The sequence below is a fragment of the Gracilinanus agilis genome, chromosome 2 (genome assembly GCF_016433145.1).
Source record: "Gracilinanus agilis isolate LMUSP501 chromosome 2, AgileGrace, whole genome shotgun sequence".
Lineage (NCBI taxonomy): Eukaryota > Metazoa > Chordata > Mammalia > Didelphimorphia > Didelphidae > Gracilinanus > Gracilinanus agilis.
This window is the reverse complement of record NC_058131.1, coordinates 700,415,419-700,434,575: the sequence shown is the minus strand read 5'-3', so window position 1 is coordinate 700,434,575 and position 19,157 is coordinate 700,415,419. Positions and strand designations below refer to the sequence as shown.

General features: G+C 39.6%; 1 protein-coding gene across 1 annotated transcript in view; it reads left to right on the top strand.

Annotated features, from left to right (window-relative positions):
- The window catches only part of MYPN (myopalladin), a 91,607-nt gene that overhangs the window by 25,094 nt on the left and 47,356 nt on the right, over positions 1–19,157 (top strand). Inside the window, exons 3-6 of the mRNA XM_044660316.1 lie at positions 12,058–12,233; positions 13,430–13,481; positions 17,792–17,906; positions 18,939–19,010. Of these exons, the coding sequence (XP_044516251.1) occupies positions 12,058–12,233; positions 13,430–13,481; positions 17,792–17,906; positions 18,939–19,010 (415 nt within the window). The remainder of the gene's footprint in view (positions 1–12,057; positions 12,234–13,429; positions 13,482–17,791; positions 17,907–18,938; positions 19,011–19,157) is intronic.

Below are 19,157 nucleotides of genomic sequence, written 5' to 3'. Positions count from 1 at the left end.
GTGTCTCACCTAATGTAGGTAGTCCATGGAAGGTTCAGTTCCGCCTTCTTGTCATATTCTAGACCCTACTTTGAATAAAATTATATATATATATATATATATATTTAAACCCTTAACTTCTGTGTATTGGCTCCTAGGTGGAAGAGTGGAAAGGGTGGGCAATGGCGGTCAAGTGACTTGCCCAGGGTCACACAGCTGGGAAGTGTCTGAGGCTGGATTTGAACCCAGGACTTCCCATCTCTAGGCCTGACTCTCAATCCACTGAGCCACCCAGCTACCCCCATAAAATTATAATTTTAATGACTTTTTTCCTTCCACTGTTGCTCTTAGTCAAAATTATGTAGCCGGGTATTAAGGAGGTTTAATATTCAATTAATTCACTAATTATTTATTTATTATTAATTAAAGATATTAAGAGGAATTTAAGGCACTCTGTGTAATTGTCGTTTTAATGAATATCACGACCATTTTAATCATTTGGATCACTGAAAAGGTTTTATTCTGTCGCCAAAATTTCTATGTAAAATTGTTGTTTAGTTCCTTGCCTTTGAGTGCTTTTTTTTTTGTTAGAGAGCTGCTTAGTTAATAGAATTTTCAGTTCTCTATCCAAACACCAAAGAAAACAAAAAAACCTGATGTATCTTGGGTGTCTGTAGAGTGTAATTTTATGGACTCCAAAAGATTTACCCGCCTCCACTTCTATGTCGTTTGGGTGTAACCCCATATTTTCCAAATCATTTGACTCATCTGGGCTGGGTTTTCTGAAACTCCTACATTGGGATTATTCCTTTGGTTTTATGACTGCCCGTTTAAGGATATTCTGGAAATGCATGGATTTTACTTATCTTTATAAGAAAAACAAAACACGAATTCATTAATACCCATGAATATGTTAGCTAGTCTGAGAACTGGGTCCCGAAGGAACAGAATCCCAGGACAAGGAAATGTCCATAAGGGCAAGTGGTTGAGAAAGGCTCATCTTAGGGAAGTCAGGCCAGAGTAGGCCACTCTATTGGGATAAGGAGGGATTGTTACAAAGACAGGAAATACAGGAGGCCATGGAGCTCCTGGGGATGAGGGAGAGGACCTTACAGGAGGTGTGCAGCTAAATTTAATCTATTTATCAAGGTTTTCTATGGCTGGCCTATAAAGCCTCTCTAAGCCAAATTATTCTAATAGATTTCCAGAGAGTTCTTATTGTTCTTCCCTTCTGTCATGCCCAGAATTAGGTGTGTAATGAAAAGGTTTTCATATTATCTAACTGCCTATTGTCAGATGCGGATAATAAGAATAAAAACCTCTTCCTCAAGGCAGCGGGAGGATAAAATGGGGTAAAAGTTGTAAAACGCCTTGCAAACCTTAAATGCTACATAATGCTCATTTTTAGTAGTAGCCGTGTTTTTACTTTTCATATCTCATTTGTCATATTCTAATTGGAGAAGTATACGATAGATCTGGAGATACAAGACACACCAGCTTTTTCATTTTCTTTGGTCTTTGGAAAGGACAGAGAGAACTGAAAATTCTATTCGCTACACTGCTCTCTAACCAAAAAGCACTCGTAAGCAAGGAATTCCAATGAAAGACGACAAAGAAAGTTTCCGAGTTTGGGAGCGTCTATAGACAAAGTTGAACATCAAGGCGGCGGCTCAGTAAGATCCAAGGGAACAGTTGCATAGAAGAGCTATTTAGGTGCCTGGAAAGATATAGAAATTTGCCTGTTTTAGAGGCAGTGTTTCAAACATTACTCATCCCCTCATAGCATTAGTAAAAAATAAAAAATTTAAAAAGAGCCTTTATTAAACCACGTTGACCAAAGTGATCTCAGGGCAAGCTTTTCCTTAGCCAGCATGCCTTCCTGCTTTCCTGTCAACTTGTTGCAATATGAAGGGAATGGCTGGTGTGCCAATTTGAGATGGTATTGATCCTATCCTAATAGGCTAGTGATCATTCTGGCTAACAATCTCTGCTGGTAATGGGCCCCAATAATATATTTTGATGTTGAAATCCTGAATGAAAAGTGTCATAATATTTATCCAGACAGCAATTCAGATCAGAGTAAGAAACACCCTAACATCAGGGCAGAGGGATGCAATTAGAAAGAAGACTCAGTGTCTGAGAAGTGTGTGTCCCTCTGATCTCCTTCCAGCTTAATAGTTAGCTCCTTAATCGCTAGTCCGATGAGCAGACCCAGACGCTATCACCTTGGCTGATTGGACGTGGAGTCTTCTTTATTATTCAGTCCCTATATTTTCCAAACCATTTGACTCATTTCTGCCGAGTTACTTAGGAATCCCTTCTGATCTCCGCTACCATCCTGTAAGTGTCCTAAGAATTTAAAGCCTCTAAAACAAGGCAGCCTGTCCGGACATTTCTGAGAGCATTTCATGACATATAAACAGAGGCAGGTGCTTAAGTACAATATGCTTTCCCATCACATCATCCTCAAAAAGTCTTCTTTACATCTGAATAAGTCATAACGAAGTCTGGGAGCCGCAAGAACTCTGTCATTTCTGAGCAGTGAAGACAAGCATTCTTACTTGGTTTTAGGGCTAGAATAGTGGATGCTGGTTGTATTTTGTATCTGCCTGACCTGCATAAAACTAACACTGCTATCTAGATCAGGAGGAAAATGTTTGTGATGAGGGCTATCGCTATTTTTGCCATTCTACCTGTTTCTAAGTCAATATCCTTGTGCTTATGAGGATGTTTCCACTCTAGACATAAAATGTATTTATGACCTTGCTAAGAAAGGAGAATCTGATCCTCTATGGGGTTTGCATTTTATATTTTGCTTATACTTCATATGTACTACAAGGCTTGTGTAAATTCCACAGGGTTTTATTGGGATCTCTACTTTTTAGACTGCTCCTTCTCTTTGTTAGACCCATTTCTAAATGACAGTAGTAAAAATGTAATTAAAGAGGTAAGAGTGAAAAATAGTAGTTAAACCTAGCATTTCCTAGTCAAGCCCCATGATTCAAATCTCAGAATCTTCTAAGCCAGTGATTCCCAAAGTGGGCGCCACCGCCCCCTGGTGGGTGCTGCAGCGATCTAGGAAGGTGGTGATGGCCACAGGTGCATTTATCTTTCCTATTCATTGCTATTAAAATTTAAAGAAAATTAATTTCCAGGGGACTTAGTAATATTTTTTCTGGGAAGGGGGCAGTAGGCCAAAAAAGTTTGGGAACCACTATTCTAAGTAGATAGAGGGGTCAAAGGGGTTACAGGGGAAGTAATAAAGGATAGTTTTGATGTCAGGGTGAAGAAAATGACCCAATTCTGGAGGAGAGCGTGGGGATTTTGGTTCAAATACAAAAGGATATCCTCTCAAGGTTATGATCAAGCCTTTACTACATGAATTAATCTGTACTGACTATAATGAATTAATTTTTACTGTGCCATTACTACGTGTCCACCAATGTGGCAGAAATTGTGAGATATACAGGAGAAGTATGATATACTATCCATGATCTCAGGGAAACTGCAATTTAGAATTGAAGACTTTTAATGAAGTCTTTGAAAAGATCTATTTGCTCCTTCTTAGTTCATCACAGTCTGGTTCCATCCTAACTTTACAGGCCTACCAAAAATTTTCCTTCATATTAGATAGACCTCTTTCTCATATACTCCTTTCTTCTCACACCAGGGAAACCTAAATTTCCCTACAATGTACTTTACCCCTGACTTCCCTCTGCCCACTGGCCAAGAAGATGGAGTAGCCATGCTTGTGACTCACCTCCATTTCTAGATTCTTTCTCTACCAGTCACATAGTAACCTTTTTTCCTTTGAGAATCCCTCCATTCAGACTGCTCGCCCTATCTAGATCCTTGTAACTGACTTTTACCAGCATCTGGATTGTTCTTTCTCCTTTTTCAAGGAGTTCAGTACCTGATTTGCAGTCTTTCTCTCTGCCCCTTTGCTGGAACACTTCAATTTATATGTTGAAATCCTTCCAAATAACCTTGATTCACTAGATCTCTACCCTTAGTGCTGCCAAACACAGATTATATTCTTATTTCAACTGAAACATAATAGATTCTTCTCCAGGCCCTTATTTTAATTCTGTGTATGTCTTTTTGTTTCAAGTGTGTCTCTCATAAACAACATACTGTTGGATTCTGGTTTCCAGCCCATTCTGTTAACTACTTGTGTTTTATAGGTGAATTCTTCCCATTCATACTCACAGTTATGATCGTGTTATTTCCCTCCATTCTATTCTTTTCCATTTGTCCTTCCCTTTTTTATTTAACTTGTCCCCTCCTCAGAAGTCTGCTTGGTTCTAACCACTGCCTTGCTTAATCTGTCCTCCCTCTTTATCATCCCTTCCCCTCTTAGTTCTCTGCTGAGTAAGATAAATTTCTATATCCAACTGTATGTGCATTAGTGCGTGTATTCTTCCTTCTTTGAACCAGTTCAGATGAGAGTGAGGTTATGTGTTGTCCTCTTCTTTCTCTTTGTCCCCTCCATTGTAAAAACTCTTTCTTGAGCACCTCTTTTGTGTGAGAGGAATTTCCCCCATTCTTCCTCTCTCTTCCCCATTCTCCTAGTACAGTGGTTCCCAAACTTTTTTGGCCTACCACCCCCCTTTCCAGAAAAAATATTACTTAGCGTCCCGTGTCACATACTATCACCACCCCCTTACAGTTATTCACCACCTCCAAATGCACCTGTGGCCATCGCTGCCTCCCCTGGATCACTGCAGCACCCACCAGGGGGCGGTGGTGTCCACTTTGGGAATCACTGTCTAGTGCCTCCCTCTTTCTTCACCTTCCCATTCCTCTTTTGATATCATTTAAACATAATGAACTCACATCCATTCCTTTTCTCTAAGCAGACTCCTATCAGTGCTAATGATGATAAATTTCTTAGGGGTAACATTTATCATCTTCTTATATAGGAGTGCCCACAATTTAGACTTATTGCCATATATGATTTCTTCTTCATGTTTACTTTTTTGTGCCTCTCTCAAGATTTGTATTTGAATGTAGATTTTTTTATTCATCTTTGGTCTTTTCATCAGGAATTCTTGAAAGTCTTTTATTTCATTAAATGTTTATTTTCCCCATATAGTACTATACTTAGTTTTGTAGTTGTAATTCTAGCTCCTTTGCCTTCCAGAATATTCCAAGCCTTCTACTCCTTTAATATAGAAGCTACTAAATCTTGTATGATCCTGATTAGGGCTCAATGGTACTTGAATTCTTTCTTTCCGGCTACTTATAGTATTTTCACCTTGAATTGGAAGATCTGGAATTTGGCTGTAATATTCCTGGGAGTTTTCATTTTGGAATCTCTTTCTGGAGATGACATGCCTTTTTTCAATTTCTACTTTGCCCTTGAATTCTATAATATCTAGGCAATTTCCTTTATTTTCTTAAAATATGTCTAGACTCTTTTTTTTTTAACCATAGCTTTCAGATATGATTTTTAAATTATGTCTCCTTAATCTACTTTCCAAGTCAGTTGTTTTTCCTCTTAGATATTTCACATTTTCTTCTATTGTTTTCATTATTTTGACTGTAATGTTTTTAATGTCTCGCAGTAACTAGCTTCCATTTGACGAATTCCAATTTATAAGGAGTTATTTTCTTCAGGGAGGTTTTGTATCTCTTACTATTTGGTCAATTCCGATTTTTAAGGAGTTTTTTTCAGTACTTTTTGTATCTCTTTTACTATGTTATTAATTCTCTTTTCATAATTTTCTTGCATTGCTCTAATTTCTTGTCCACATTTTCCCCCTTTTGATTTTTTTTGAATTTGGCTCTCTTTTTAATCTCTTTAATCGCATCTAGAATTCTCATTTGGTTTGTGTCCAAACTGCATTTTACTTTTAGATATTTTTAAGTCATTGTCTTCAGAGTTTGTGTCTTGAGTCCTAGATTTTTCTCACTGTCTTTCTTTTCCATATGTTATTGAATATACTGGAGGAAGTCACACAACTTTGCTGAGTGCATAAATTTATGTTTTATATAATTTCATCTGGTTCCAAAGATCTATACAGCCAGACTCTATATCTGAGAGGAATATGTTCTAAGACCTAACATGAATGGCTGAAACCTTGGACATAAGCGAACATTTTGCTGACCCCATATATAATGTTATTTATTTAATTATATATATTGTTATAAAAGGGGGATAATAATATGAGGCTTTCAAAGGTTGTATTGGATTTGGTGGCAGAGAGAGAGCACACTCTCACCCACAGGCCTCTGTGCAGGTGCTGCTGGCAGGAAGGCTGTGCCTCTCCTCTCCTCTCCTGACAGGCTTTGCTAAACTGAGCCTGTCAGTTATCCCCTTTTAACAGTTGCCCAGACAGGGAATCACTGAGAAGTTGTATGTATGGTTAACTTCTCTAGTTCCTCAACCTGGGATTGGAATGATTATTGATAAGGGCTATTGGTGCACTGATCGGATAACGCTGTTGGATCTGACTGTGTGATTGACTCCCCTTCCCAAGGGCTATGGATATGTTCACCACTCAGGAAAGGTACATATAACAAAACACTATATTTAATTCTAATTAATGGGGTTAGGAACAAGGGAAAGGAAGACAGATTTGGGAAACTTATTGCTAATAGTCTAAGTTAATGATCAAGCTATGAAGATTGCTAGATCAGGTAGAGGCTGGAGGTTCTTCGCCCTCTCACTAACTCTGGCCTGACTTGGCCGGAGTCAAGCCAATGATTAGGGAAGGCTATTGATGATCTTTGAATGACAGTATCACGGTTCTCTCTCAGCTCTATTGGCAGTGATGGTAATTGCCCTCTAACTGTCTCAGTAAGGCAAGCTGGGTTGCAGGTACAGGCCTACCCTCCCTCTTGACCTCCCACCTCTCAAGTTCCGCTCCAGACTGAGCCCACTTGTGTTGTGCCTGGTGGGTATTTATAGGGTTGGCTCCAACCGACTTTTGCCCTGGCTCAAGGCACCTGGGTACATTCCGAAGTCTTCAGCTGCCGGTCTTATCACTCAAAGGTGGTGTCCATCTTGTTCCAGAAATTCATTACAACTATATATATTCAAACTTATATAAATATGTTTAATTGATACATTAAACACACAATAAGTTATTACCAACATTAAATACAGTAATAAAGTATATCATACCTTAATATATTATACAGTGGTTCTTCCCTTATCCTCAGGGCATATGTTCCAAAAACCCCAGTGGTTGCCTAAAACCAGAGACTTTTTAAACTTTTGTTTTAACTTTTAACACCAATCTTAAATTTATAGTACTGTTCTCTCTCTCTCCCCCACTCCTGCCCCTTAGCTAGGGGCTCTGTGGCCTCCCACTCCCCATCTCCACAAAAATAATCTAAAAAAACCCTCCAAGTGAAAACAAAAGAACTGACCCTGGACCCCTGGGGCAGAGAGAGGAGACCTTTGTCCAACTCTGCCCACCTGGCCACCAGCCTGCCTGCCCACATATCTATTTTCTGTCTGTCCTTGCTCAAATCTTAGCCTCCAAGTGTCTGAAACCTTAGCGAAACCTCAGATGTGGGGAGGTTGGCAGCAAATTATTACTATATACCAGTGATGGTAAACCTATTGCACGGGTGCCAAAGATGGCATGCAGAGCACTCTCTGTGGGCATGCATCTCCACTCCCCCGCCAGAGTTCATTACTAGAAAGGCAGAGGGACTTGGGTGGAGCTCCTCCCTTTCCCCTCTCCACTGTATCTGAAGACATTTTTTCACATCACCCACCCCTCTGCACAGCAGCCCAATGGGAGTGCTTTCTCTCTCCCCTGTGTGGGATAGGGGGAGGGGGTGGGACACACCCAGAACTCATAGAGGGCAGGGCATGGCACGTGGTCTCTAAAAGGTTCGCCTTCACTGCTGTACACCAATACTTTTCTCTGATTGAGTTTATCCTACTCTTTTCAGTGTCTGTTATAATCTCATGCTCTCTCCCTGTGGATGTCACTGGAAGTCATCCACTTCATCCCAGGCCATCACCAGTCAAACTGATGTTTGTTGTGTCATTGAACTGGCATGACTAATGACATTGATGACTCTATGCAATTCTGCCTCCCTTAAATCCAATTCATGCTGTAGTCAATCACTTGGGTTCATCTAGGACGTATTAGGAACCATGTGTGGGTTAGGGTGGAGTAATTAAAGCCTAGAGCCTTTATTTCCCCACCCAGAGGCTTGTGACTCTCTCTTAAACTAGCTGGACAAGAAAAAGGGGTTTGAATTGCCCTTGAGGGAGTCTTTGATGGGCAAATCCAGTATCAGCTCAGCTCTAATCAAAAAGACACACAGTAAACAGATCAGAAAGTCACAGAACTTTTAAAAGAGAGACCACTATCAGATTCAACCAAACATGCCTCCTCCCAGAACTCAAGCCAAGCAGTCTCTTACAGCTGAAGGCAGGGGTTTCTGGGTTGATTTTCTTTTTTCTGTTAACTTTGACTTTTTTTTAAGCCCTTAATTTTACTCATTCATTAGTCCTTTATTTTCAGGTTTCTTGATTTCACCTCTAAATTTCAAGGTTTCTTCTTTTGTACTTATTTGCTCAATTCTCTATTTTCTAGTCTTTTTAAATGGATTCCGCAGTGGATTGACTCTCTCATTCTATTTTGTTAATATACATTTTCAGAGACATAAATTTTCCTGTGAGGATAGCCTTAAGTTTTAATATGCTATTTTACTGTTATTATTTTTGTCACAATTATTTAGTTTTTCTCTGCTTTGTTGTCTCATCTTTTTTTTTTTTTTAAACCCTTAACTTCTGTGTATTGGCTCCTTGGTGGAAGAGTGGTAAGGGTGGGCAATGGGGGTCAAGTGACTTGCCCAGGGTCACACAGCTGGGAAGTGTCTGAGGCCGGATTTGAACCTAGGACCTCCCGTCTCTAGACCTGACTCTCAATCCACTGAGCTACCCAGCTGCCCCCTGGACATGCTCTTTAATAACAACTAACACACTATTTAAAATGAGATCAGACCAGGGCAGATTGCAACCCGAATACTCTCTGCCTTGCTCTTGACACCACAATTCTGTTAAGGTAGCCTGCAGTCTTTTTTCCGGCTGCCATGTCACACTGTGACACACACGGGGTTCCTAGTCTGCTAAAACATTCAAGTCTTTTCTCACGAACATTAGCTGCCACGAACACGTTCTCATTTCTCACAAGCATAATATCACGATCCAAACCTGCCTGTCCTTTCTGGAACTATGCAATTTATTTTAACCCAAATGTAAGACTTTTGTTTATCCCCGTTCAGTCATTCATCCTCCCTGTTAAGCATCGCCCCATCTTCCCGCCTGTCAGGATCTTCAGGATGGCGGTTCTGTCATCTAAAGCGGCATCAGGCTTCGTGTCATCTGTCTTCCTTCCACAAATCGGATGAGGATCCGTCTGTGCTTTCACCCCAGTATGGATAAAGATGTTGACTAAATCAGGGGCGGTGACAGAGCCCTGCCAACATGCTACCAGTTGGAAAACTATACGGGGAAGTGCGAAGCCGTTTAAGAGCTTAACCTTTTGTCACCCAAGTGCTAAGCAGTATCCTATGGAGACTAGGAGGATAATAATAGGGGTTTCACGAAGGAAGGGATCATTGAGGCCTGGAACGCCTCATGAAGGAAGCGAGCCTCGGTGCGAGATTGGAGCTGAGGTTTAAAGGCAGGATCTGCCTAGGCAAAGAGGAGGAAGGAAGGCTGTTCCACCTGGGAGAAATAAAAGGGATCAATACAAGAATGAGGAAGGCATGTTTATGGATATTAAGGGCTGTGTGCTTTGGGACGGAAATTAAGTGGCATCACTGGGAAAATAGCCCAAGATCTTTGATTCTGATGTTCTATTTTTCTTTTTGAGACTGGGTCTCCTCTTAACAATTGGCCCAGGAGTTTTGCTCTGCTCTGCTTACAACCTGGGCCACTTCACTCCTCCTTAGGTAGTCCAGTGGTCTCTTGATCACCATATTGGTGCCAGACTTACTGTGGACAGCAGATCTGCTTATACTTTACGACTCCTGAGCTCAAGTGATCCACCAGCCTCAGTTTCCCTCAATAACAACCACCTTGTATGGGGAGTTTGATTTTTGTAAACATTTTATTAGAACCTATTTTTTTTATTTATTGAGAAAGTCATTAATGGTTCAGTAATAGTTTAAAACAAAAGTACAAGTGAACATCAGGCAGGTACAATTCAGGCTGTTTCACCTAGTGCTATGGTTATACCACGGACATTTCCAACCTCCACATTCTCAATCAAAAATTTATTTCTTTTTGTACATCTCTGTTTCTCTTTACTTAAGAGTACATATTGTGATTTTTTAAAATCAGCAGCTTAAAGCTGCAAGTAAGACATTTGGGACACCCCAATAAACTGGTTTGTAATCCTTACTACATTATAAACAAGCCATAGAGGCACCCTGAATTGTCTAGCTCTCTGTGTTTGCTATATTCAGGTTGGGCTGTTTTATTTTACAAATTTAGTGGTTAGATTTTAATAGTTAAGCTTTAGTAGCTTAAAACTGTATTAAGATGTTTGGAACGCCCTGCATGTTTCATTTCAGCCTCACAACAGCCTCCTAAGGTAGTTATTACAGCTGTTATGAACCCCATCTTACAAATGAAGAATCAAAGGTTTAGAGAGATTTAGTGACTTGGTCAGGTCATACAACTATTAAGGATCAGAGTTAAGATTCAAAGCCAGGTCTTTCTAACTACAAATACAACCCTCTATCCCTTATACTGAGCTGACCTCCTAAAATTGGGGCCAACAATAACCTCAGGGCTTTCGAGAGACCCTCACCAGATCTCCTAACTCTGTCCTGCAAGCAAGCTACATGTACATGTAGAGCCAGAGAGACCAAGTTGGAGTTTATCCTCAGAAAGCAGTACTATCTGATAACTAGTATTTATTAGATGGGCATCAGATATCCGTGAAGCAAGTTTAATTTAAAACCAAAATCTGTGTCAAAGAGAATCTTCTTTATAAAGACACAAGTAAGATTTCTATAGCTAGAGAAAGAGAGAGGAAAGTCTCTTTTTTTTTTTAAAGGGTAAATCAAAGCATGTTGCATAAGGAAAAAATAAGGAATAGGTAAATGATAGATTAAAAAAGCCGGTGAAAGAGGTAATATACCTACTAGGGTAACATCATGGGACAGAATCAGGGACATGGAGGTATTTGCCTTAGAGGGAAATAGTTAAATATGTCTGCTTCCTGGTTTTGAAGTCCAGGAGCGAGGAACAGGACCAGTAGAGGACACAAGGTAGTGGCTCAGTGGAATGAATCCTGGATTTAGAGTCAGAGGGTCTGGATTTAAATTCTGCCCCTCCCTCAGCCTTGGGTGACTTTGAGCAAATCATTTGATCATTCTGGGCCTCAGTTTTCTTACCTCCAAAAGGATGGCTTGGTCTAGATTAGAGGTTCTTAACCTTTTCTGCGTCTTAAACCCCTTTGGTGACCTGGTGAAGCCTATGGATCTCTTCTCAGAATGTTACTTTAAAAGAATAAAATAAAATGCACAGATCACAAAGGAAATCAGTTATTTGGAAGTAAAGATGTAATGTCTTTCCCCTTCAAGTTTATGGACTCCCTGAAATCTGTCCATGGACAGCAGGTTAAGAACCCCTGGATCTCTAAAGTCCCTTCTAGAATTCTACAACGATGGCTTGATTCACTCTATTGACCCAAATTACTAGATTAACTTTCATTTTGCCACCTCACTGGAGTTTTTGAAAATGAAGTCGTTATCCACCCTATATAATAAGCTTTAATTTTTCCAAATTATGGCCAGATTGGATCCAGGAATTTTTATTCATTCCAGAAAATGGAGCTCTTGAAGTTATGTGGAGAGTTGATCCATAAAGGTTCCCATTCTTTAATTTGCTTGCTTCTTGAGTCCTCCTTAGGACTTAGGCTCACCTTACTTGTTCCCATGATTCAAATGGTACATAATCGAGCACTTTCTTTGTGACCATAATGATATCATCAATGATCTATCCAGCTGTTCAGTGTCTTGATTTCAAGATCGATCTTGCCCTCGGGGTCCTCTTTGCCGGGCTCAGTGACAGGTAGTCTCCTTCCTTCACAGGTGGTATTGTGAAGGGAAAGAACTGGAAAACTCACCTGACGTTCACATCGCCCAGGCTGGAAACCTGCACACGTTGACCATTACTGAAGCTTTTGAGGATGACACGGGGCGTTACTCCTGTTTTGCTTCCAACATTTATGGAACAGATTCAACTTCTGCAGAAATTTATATAGAAGGTAAGAAAAAAAATGAGCCTGAGTTTTCACCAAGCAGTGTTAGGGAGGCCTGGGAAGGTCTTTACATTGGTGCCAATTTTACACTATTACTATACTCAAGCGAGGCCACTTGGATTTGTACAAAAACAAATCTTAGACCAGTTCTGGTTTAAGAACTCTAGTAATGGTGCTGAGATTTTACTGCTACTATTTTTTTTTTGTTTGGGCAAAAGGACTTACAAATATCCTTACTTTAAAAAAAACACAATCAACGATGGCATGTTAATATTGGGACTAGACAAAAGGGCATGTGCCTACAGCTACAGTGTTTGAAATCTGCTTGAGCCCTTTCTTTCCCATATATGTGAATGATATAGATTAATGTGAATCATGGAGGGGCAGCTAGGTGACTCAGTAGATAAAGAGCTAGGTCTAGAGATAGGAGGTCCTGGGTTCAAATCCGGATTCAGATGTGTCCTATCTGTGTGACCCTGGGCAAGTCACAGCATCAATTGTCTTGCCCTTACCTTTCTTTACCTGCCTTAGAATGGATACTTAGTATTGATTCAAAGAAAGAAGCTAAGGGGGCAGCTGGGTAGCTCAGTGGATTGAGAGTCAGGCCTAGAGACAGGAGACCCTAGGTTCAAATCTGGCCTCAGACACTTTCCAGCTGTGTGACCCTGGGCAAGTCACTTGACCCCCATTGCCCACCCTTACCACTCTTCCACCTAGGAGCCAATACACAGAAGTTAAGGGTTTAAAAATGTAAAAAAAAAAAAAAAACTAAGAAAGAAGGTAAGGATTTAAAATAAACAAATAGAATGAATTATGGACACTGGAGAATACCATTCCTTTTCCTAACTACACCTTGTGGCAATTCTCATTATAGGCAGAGTTTTAAACAGAGGAAAGCTAGATTAGAACAGTTGTTTTAAATTTTAAGATCCTTCTGAATATAGATTTTCTCAGTTTGGGGAACTCCTCGTGTGCAGTTCTCTCTCCACAGATTGATAACTCACTGGTCAGTTGAGTCTCAGAGAATTTCCTGAAGGCCCAAGCATTTCTCCAAGAGCAGATATGAAACCAGGTATTCCTGAACCCAAGGCCAGCTTTCTTCCCACTGCCTTTTGGTTAAGAAACACAGGCCTTCAATTGCTTATAAATCAGTTTTAGAAATTATGATGCAAATCTCATTATCACTCTCCCCCTTTTTCCAGGTGCTTCATCTTCTGACTCTGACGGGGACATTAGTAAGGAAGATATGAATCGGTAATGCTAATTACATTGATTTATGAAACTTTTAATTTTGTTCACTATGAGCTTGTTTCTTAGCTTTCCTGCAGTCTTAAAAAACAAAACAAAACTGTGAACAGATTCATTCTTAGTTTTGTACCTCAAATATAAATTTAAAATCTATCATTTGAGGGATAGGAGATTAGCACAGGTACAGAGCTGCATGGCATTAAAAGAAAGGGGGAGATTGTATTAGGTGCACAAACAATCAGCTGTGTTTTCTTCTTCTTTGGCTTAGCTATCAGAATAATCAATATTTCCTCTTACGACACAGAGCAATAAAAAAACAAAACATGTAAAGGAGAACAAATAATCTTTAGACAGCAACTGCTTGATGCTGTCTGATTAGACAATAGTATCAACAAAAGCAATAACCAAGAATGCCTCCAGGTTGTCAAGAAAATCTTGAATTACGGTATGTGACCTTAGACAAGAAATTGATCTTCTCGAGGATTCAGTTTCCTCATCTGAAAAAATCGGGGATGGGAGGGAAGGCAGTAAATAAACAAGATCACTAAGGTCACTTCCAGCTTGGAAATCTATATGGCAAACTTTATACTTGGCACAAAGCGTTCTTTATTCAGATGGCACTGACTATTAAACTGAATTGTGTTGTAATGCTGATAGCACAGATGACCCTAGTCAGATGGCACTGACTATTAAACTGAATTGTGTTGTAATGCTGATAGCACAGATGACCCTAGGCGCTTAATATCATTTTCTTATCTATGATATACAATTATTTTTTACCTCCTCAAATCGATAGGATTCAATAAGGTAAGTCTTGAAACCTGGACGGTTTCCATACACAACTACAAGGCTTTATTAAATGCCACTGTGTGCTAAGCATGATGGTAATTCCTAGAGAAGATGAAATAGTGGGATGAAACATGTCTGCCCACTCTCTCAAAGACCGTACAGTCTAGTACTGATCAGAAGAAAGACTCTCAAGAACTAAAATATATCATTATATTAATTCAAGATCTACCTTTTTTATCGTCACTGAAAATCTGAATTGGGGACTTCTTTGGTATAGGGAACTCCAGGTATAGAACTCCTTCTACCAGTCCAAATCGGTGACTGTTCTCCAACACAAAGTCTTAGAATATTGCCCAGCTTGTTACAAAGTCAAGTGACTTGCCCAAGATCTTAGGGGCTAGAATATATTCAGGCATCCCAGACTCCCCAAGTGGCTTCCGAATCATGCTGCCTGTGACAACATTCTCCTGAATTGCCAGACAAAGTAGTTTGACTGATTTTGCTTTTGTTTTCTCCAAATTTTCATCTATAATCATTTTTCCATTCACTATGAGATTTACATTCATTTGAAGCAATGTGGTCTAGGACATGGCCTGAGAATACTGGGCTAAAAGCCAAAAGACTTGAATTTTTAAACCGACTTCATTATGAATTACCTCATTAATATTATTATATTATATTATTATATATATATTATAATATACTAATATTATTAGCTAGCAGTGTGATTTTGGGAAAGAAGGGTGGCTTGTCTAAACTATAGTTTTCTAATCTATAAAATAGAAATAATCTCAATTGCTCTATCTCATAAATGAAGAAAGGAAATGAACATGCATTTATCTTAGAAAACAATGTACAAATCCTAAGGCTTAAAATTTTGTACTAAATACCTAGAGTCACCTCAGCAGAAGTCTTGCTCTGATGCCTCATTGTGGCATTAGCTCCCAAAGTTTATGCCAAGGGAATACAAATTCTAAAAGTTTCTACCAAGAAGAATATGGGTGTGTGGGGGTATTTGTGTGTCTTTTAAAAAAACAAAATATGTAACAATACAAGTATTATAGTTTTTTTTAAAGATCCTTCCTTTTTCTTCTTTCTATGTTAAAATGTTTGTGTTTATGGTTGTTAAGTTCACCAAAAAAAAAAAATTAAGTAAAGATTCTATTAAACCAGATTTCTGGAATAACCTTAGCAATAGACTGAAGATGAAGCTGGCTTAGTGAGGAATGACTCGCCATTAAGCAATAATTTCTTTTTTTTTTTTTGTCTATGACAACCCAAGAACCAAATAAAAAATACAAAATGGCATCCTCAGTTTGATGTGGACTGCTTTTGCAATGATCATGATGGAGTAGCAAAAGAAAAGGTTTATTGTTCAGTCATTTTTCAATCATATCTGACTCTTCATGAACCCATTGGGGGTTTTCTGGTTAAAGATACCAAAGAGGTTTGCCACTTCTTTCTCCAACTCATTTTACAGATAAGGAAACTGAGGCAAACAGTTAAGTAATTTGCCCAGGGTTACACAGCTAGTAAAGATCTTAAGCAAGATTTAAACTTCAAGAATATGTATCTTCTTGATTCCAGGTCTGGCACTTAATTCACTATACCACCTGGCTATCCTGAAAGAGGAAGTGGAAGATGCTTACAAAACAACCATAGGGGACAGCTGGGTGGTTCAGTGGATTGAGAGCCAGACCTAGAGACAGGAGGTCCTAGGTTCAAATCTGGCCTCAGAAACTTCCTAGTTGTGTGACCCTGGGCAAGTCACTTAACTCCTTTGCCTAGTCCTTACTGCTCTTCTGCCTTAGAACCAATAGACAGTATTATTCTAAAATGGAAGGCAAGAGTTTAAAAAAATTTTTTTAAACAATCACAGTTTTTAGATTGTCTATGATCACTAATCTGTTTGTGATCAAAATGGGAAATCCTTGTCCAGTGATCAATGAGTTTATCTGCTACCAAAGGAACTGAACCAATGGCAGCAGCACGATGGATACAGAGCTAGCCCTGAAACTAAAAAGACTTTGGTTCAAAGCCCACTTCTGATACATACTGGCCAAGGGACCCTGGTGGGGCCAAGTCACTGCACCTCTCAGTGCTCTAGACCAGTGATGAGCAAACTATTCCCCACGGGCCAGATCAAAGCTGTAGTTTGCCCATCACTACCTTAAGCAATTCCTTAATCACTATATCTGGATGTGGGGAACCTAATGATTAGGGAATTGTTTAAGGCAGTGATGGGAAAACTACAGCCTGGATCTGCCCCCCCCCCCCCATCTTGCTCTAGACAACTGATTTTTTCAGTCAGAGAGAAAGTGTCAGCTTGCATTGGGAAAGGAAATTTCCTCACTTGAAGCATTTTCTGTATTGACAAAACCCCGGGTCCTGCTGCTATCCTAGCAACAAGTGAAACTAGAAATCGTAAGAAAGATGGCCCAGAGTTTCTTTTCAGAAAAACAAATAATTACCAGCGTTTATTTAATGTGAATCTGCGAACCATAATTTTAATTCACCTTGGAATGCTCACGATTAACTAAAAATCACCAAAAAATGAAATGATCTATATCTTACAGGGCAAGAAATGACTGGCTAACTATGTGTTAGTCATTTCCAAACCAAGTGTCCGGGTATACTTAAACCATTGATTAGTTAACGGCAAAAATCAAAACAAATTAAAAGGAAGCATAAAGATGAGAAGAACATACTGGGTGCAAATGCAACATATTCTACATGCCATGTTCTATTAGTACAAAAAGAGAGAAATGAAAAAAGGAAAAGGGAAAGACTGATTCTGAATTGTCTTTATATTGTCTGCCCAGTATAAAGCAATGGCTACAACAAGGAGGCCAAAAAGAGTCCAGAAACTATTCTAATCAGCAAATTCTTGGTCCCCTTCACAAGCAGAGACATATGGACAAGTGTAGCTTAGGTTATAAACTCCTTTTTTTTTTTTTTTTTTTTTTTTTTTTAACCCTTACCTTCCGTCTTAGAGTCAATACTGTGTTATTGGCTCCAAGGCAGAAGAGTGGTAAGGGTAGGCAATGGGGGTCAAGTGACTTGCCCAGGGTCACACAGCTGGGAAGTCTCTGAGGCCAGATTTGAACCTAGGACCTCCCGTCTCTAGGCCTGACTCTCAATCCACTGAGCTACCCAGCTGCCCCCGTAAACTCCTTTTGAAAACAGTAACAGAGGTAGATTCAATTCAACAAAGATTAGTTAAGTTCCTTGACTACATCAGACTGCAGAGTCACAGGGCCTCCTCCTCAGGGGGACCGGTGACTCTCTATAGACCTCTGCTGCCACCTGGGAGGAATATCATCCCACTTATGTGTGAATAAATACAAATTTTAAAATGCCCTCAATATATATTTTTAAAGCATTAAATAATAGTCTATTTCACTGTATTCAGATGTAGCCTGTTGTAATATCCTTGAGAGGACCTCTGAGAGAATTTATCTTCATTGAGTCCTGGGCAAATGGGATAAGACGATTTTCCAACCTACACTGTTTTAAACATTTCACAGGGTCCAGAAGCCAAGTGAGACGTCATCACCTCCTATTAGCGCTGCCGTCATCCCACAGGAAGCAGCAGAAGCTCAGCCTAGTGTGGTCCAGCCTCACATATCTACCCTTCAGCAGGTATGAGAATCCAAGCATAATACAAGAGCCCTGCACCCTACTTATCCGGTAGATTCCATTTTTTTTTGTTTTGGAACACTCATGCCTCCCTTTCTTAGATCTCCACATCTATCTTAGGCAAGCTACTTCCACATCCAGAGCAATCTACATGCATGCATACATGTGTAAGTATATACATGATGTAGGAAAAGGTAATTCCAGTGGCTTTTCCTGCCTTGGAAGTATCTTCCCAAGTTCAAAAGGCAAATGAATCAATTCTTAATACTTTATCATGTCTTAAGCTACAGTCGTTGTTTTTTTTAACCCTTACCTTCTGACTTAGAATTGATACTAAGTATTGGTTCCCCTCTCCAGACCTGACAATCTATCCACTGAGCCATCCAGCCACCTCCACTATGGTTTTAAAAGCACAAAGTATCTCTACAACGTCACACTGGGCCTGGAGGAGGGCACCACCCAATGAGACTTGGTTTTCTACGTATTCAAGCTTAAAATGGTTCTAAGAGAGCCCCGCCACGGTGGTGGTTTTCACAGAACACCAGTTTCTTCTGGCAGGTCCTGGTTGCTCTAGTGTTATTATATTTTCGGCTACGATCGCTGCTCATTCATTATTAGTCTTAAGGGATGAAATTTTGGTAGAATACTTCTTTAGCAAGTAGGGAAATCACAGATAACAATAATTAAATAATTCACATTAAATTAGCTAATGGATATTAAATTAACAAAATAAGAGAAATTTCTCACCTCGTTTATAAAAAAAAATAAGAGAGAACTCATCACTCAACTGTGGCTTTTCCTGCATTATTACCCATTTGACCCTCTTTTGATAATTGTGCAGCTTTCTGGAGAGAAAAAGATTGACTTTCTGTCCGAAGTAGTCTCTGTGCTCCCCAGCTTTAGTGTTGCCCCATATCTTCTCCGGAAGAGAAGCTCTCTGCATTTTGTGATTTAGAGTCTTGATCTCCAAGAAAGGATTGCATTATCTCGATGGCTGTGCTCTTTGTCATGATTTCTTTTTATTTTCTTTTTCAGTGTCAGAGCCCTACAAACTACTTACAAGGACTAGATGGAAAGCCTATAATAGCAGCTCCCGTGTTCACAAAGGTAATTGAAACTTGGGCTCCCTCCGCCAGGACTTTAAAGAAAGCACCATGGCTGGAGCAACTCAGAAAATCAAAGTTGTTTTGCTTTTTAAAAATGCCAGCTCAGAAAATGAATTCACCAGGAAAAAACTTCTGGTTGTAGTCATTG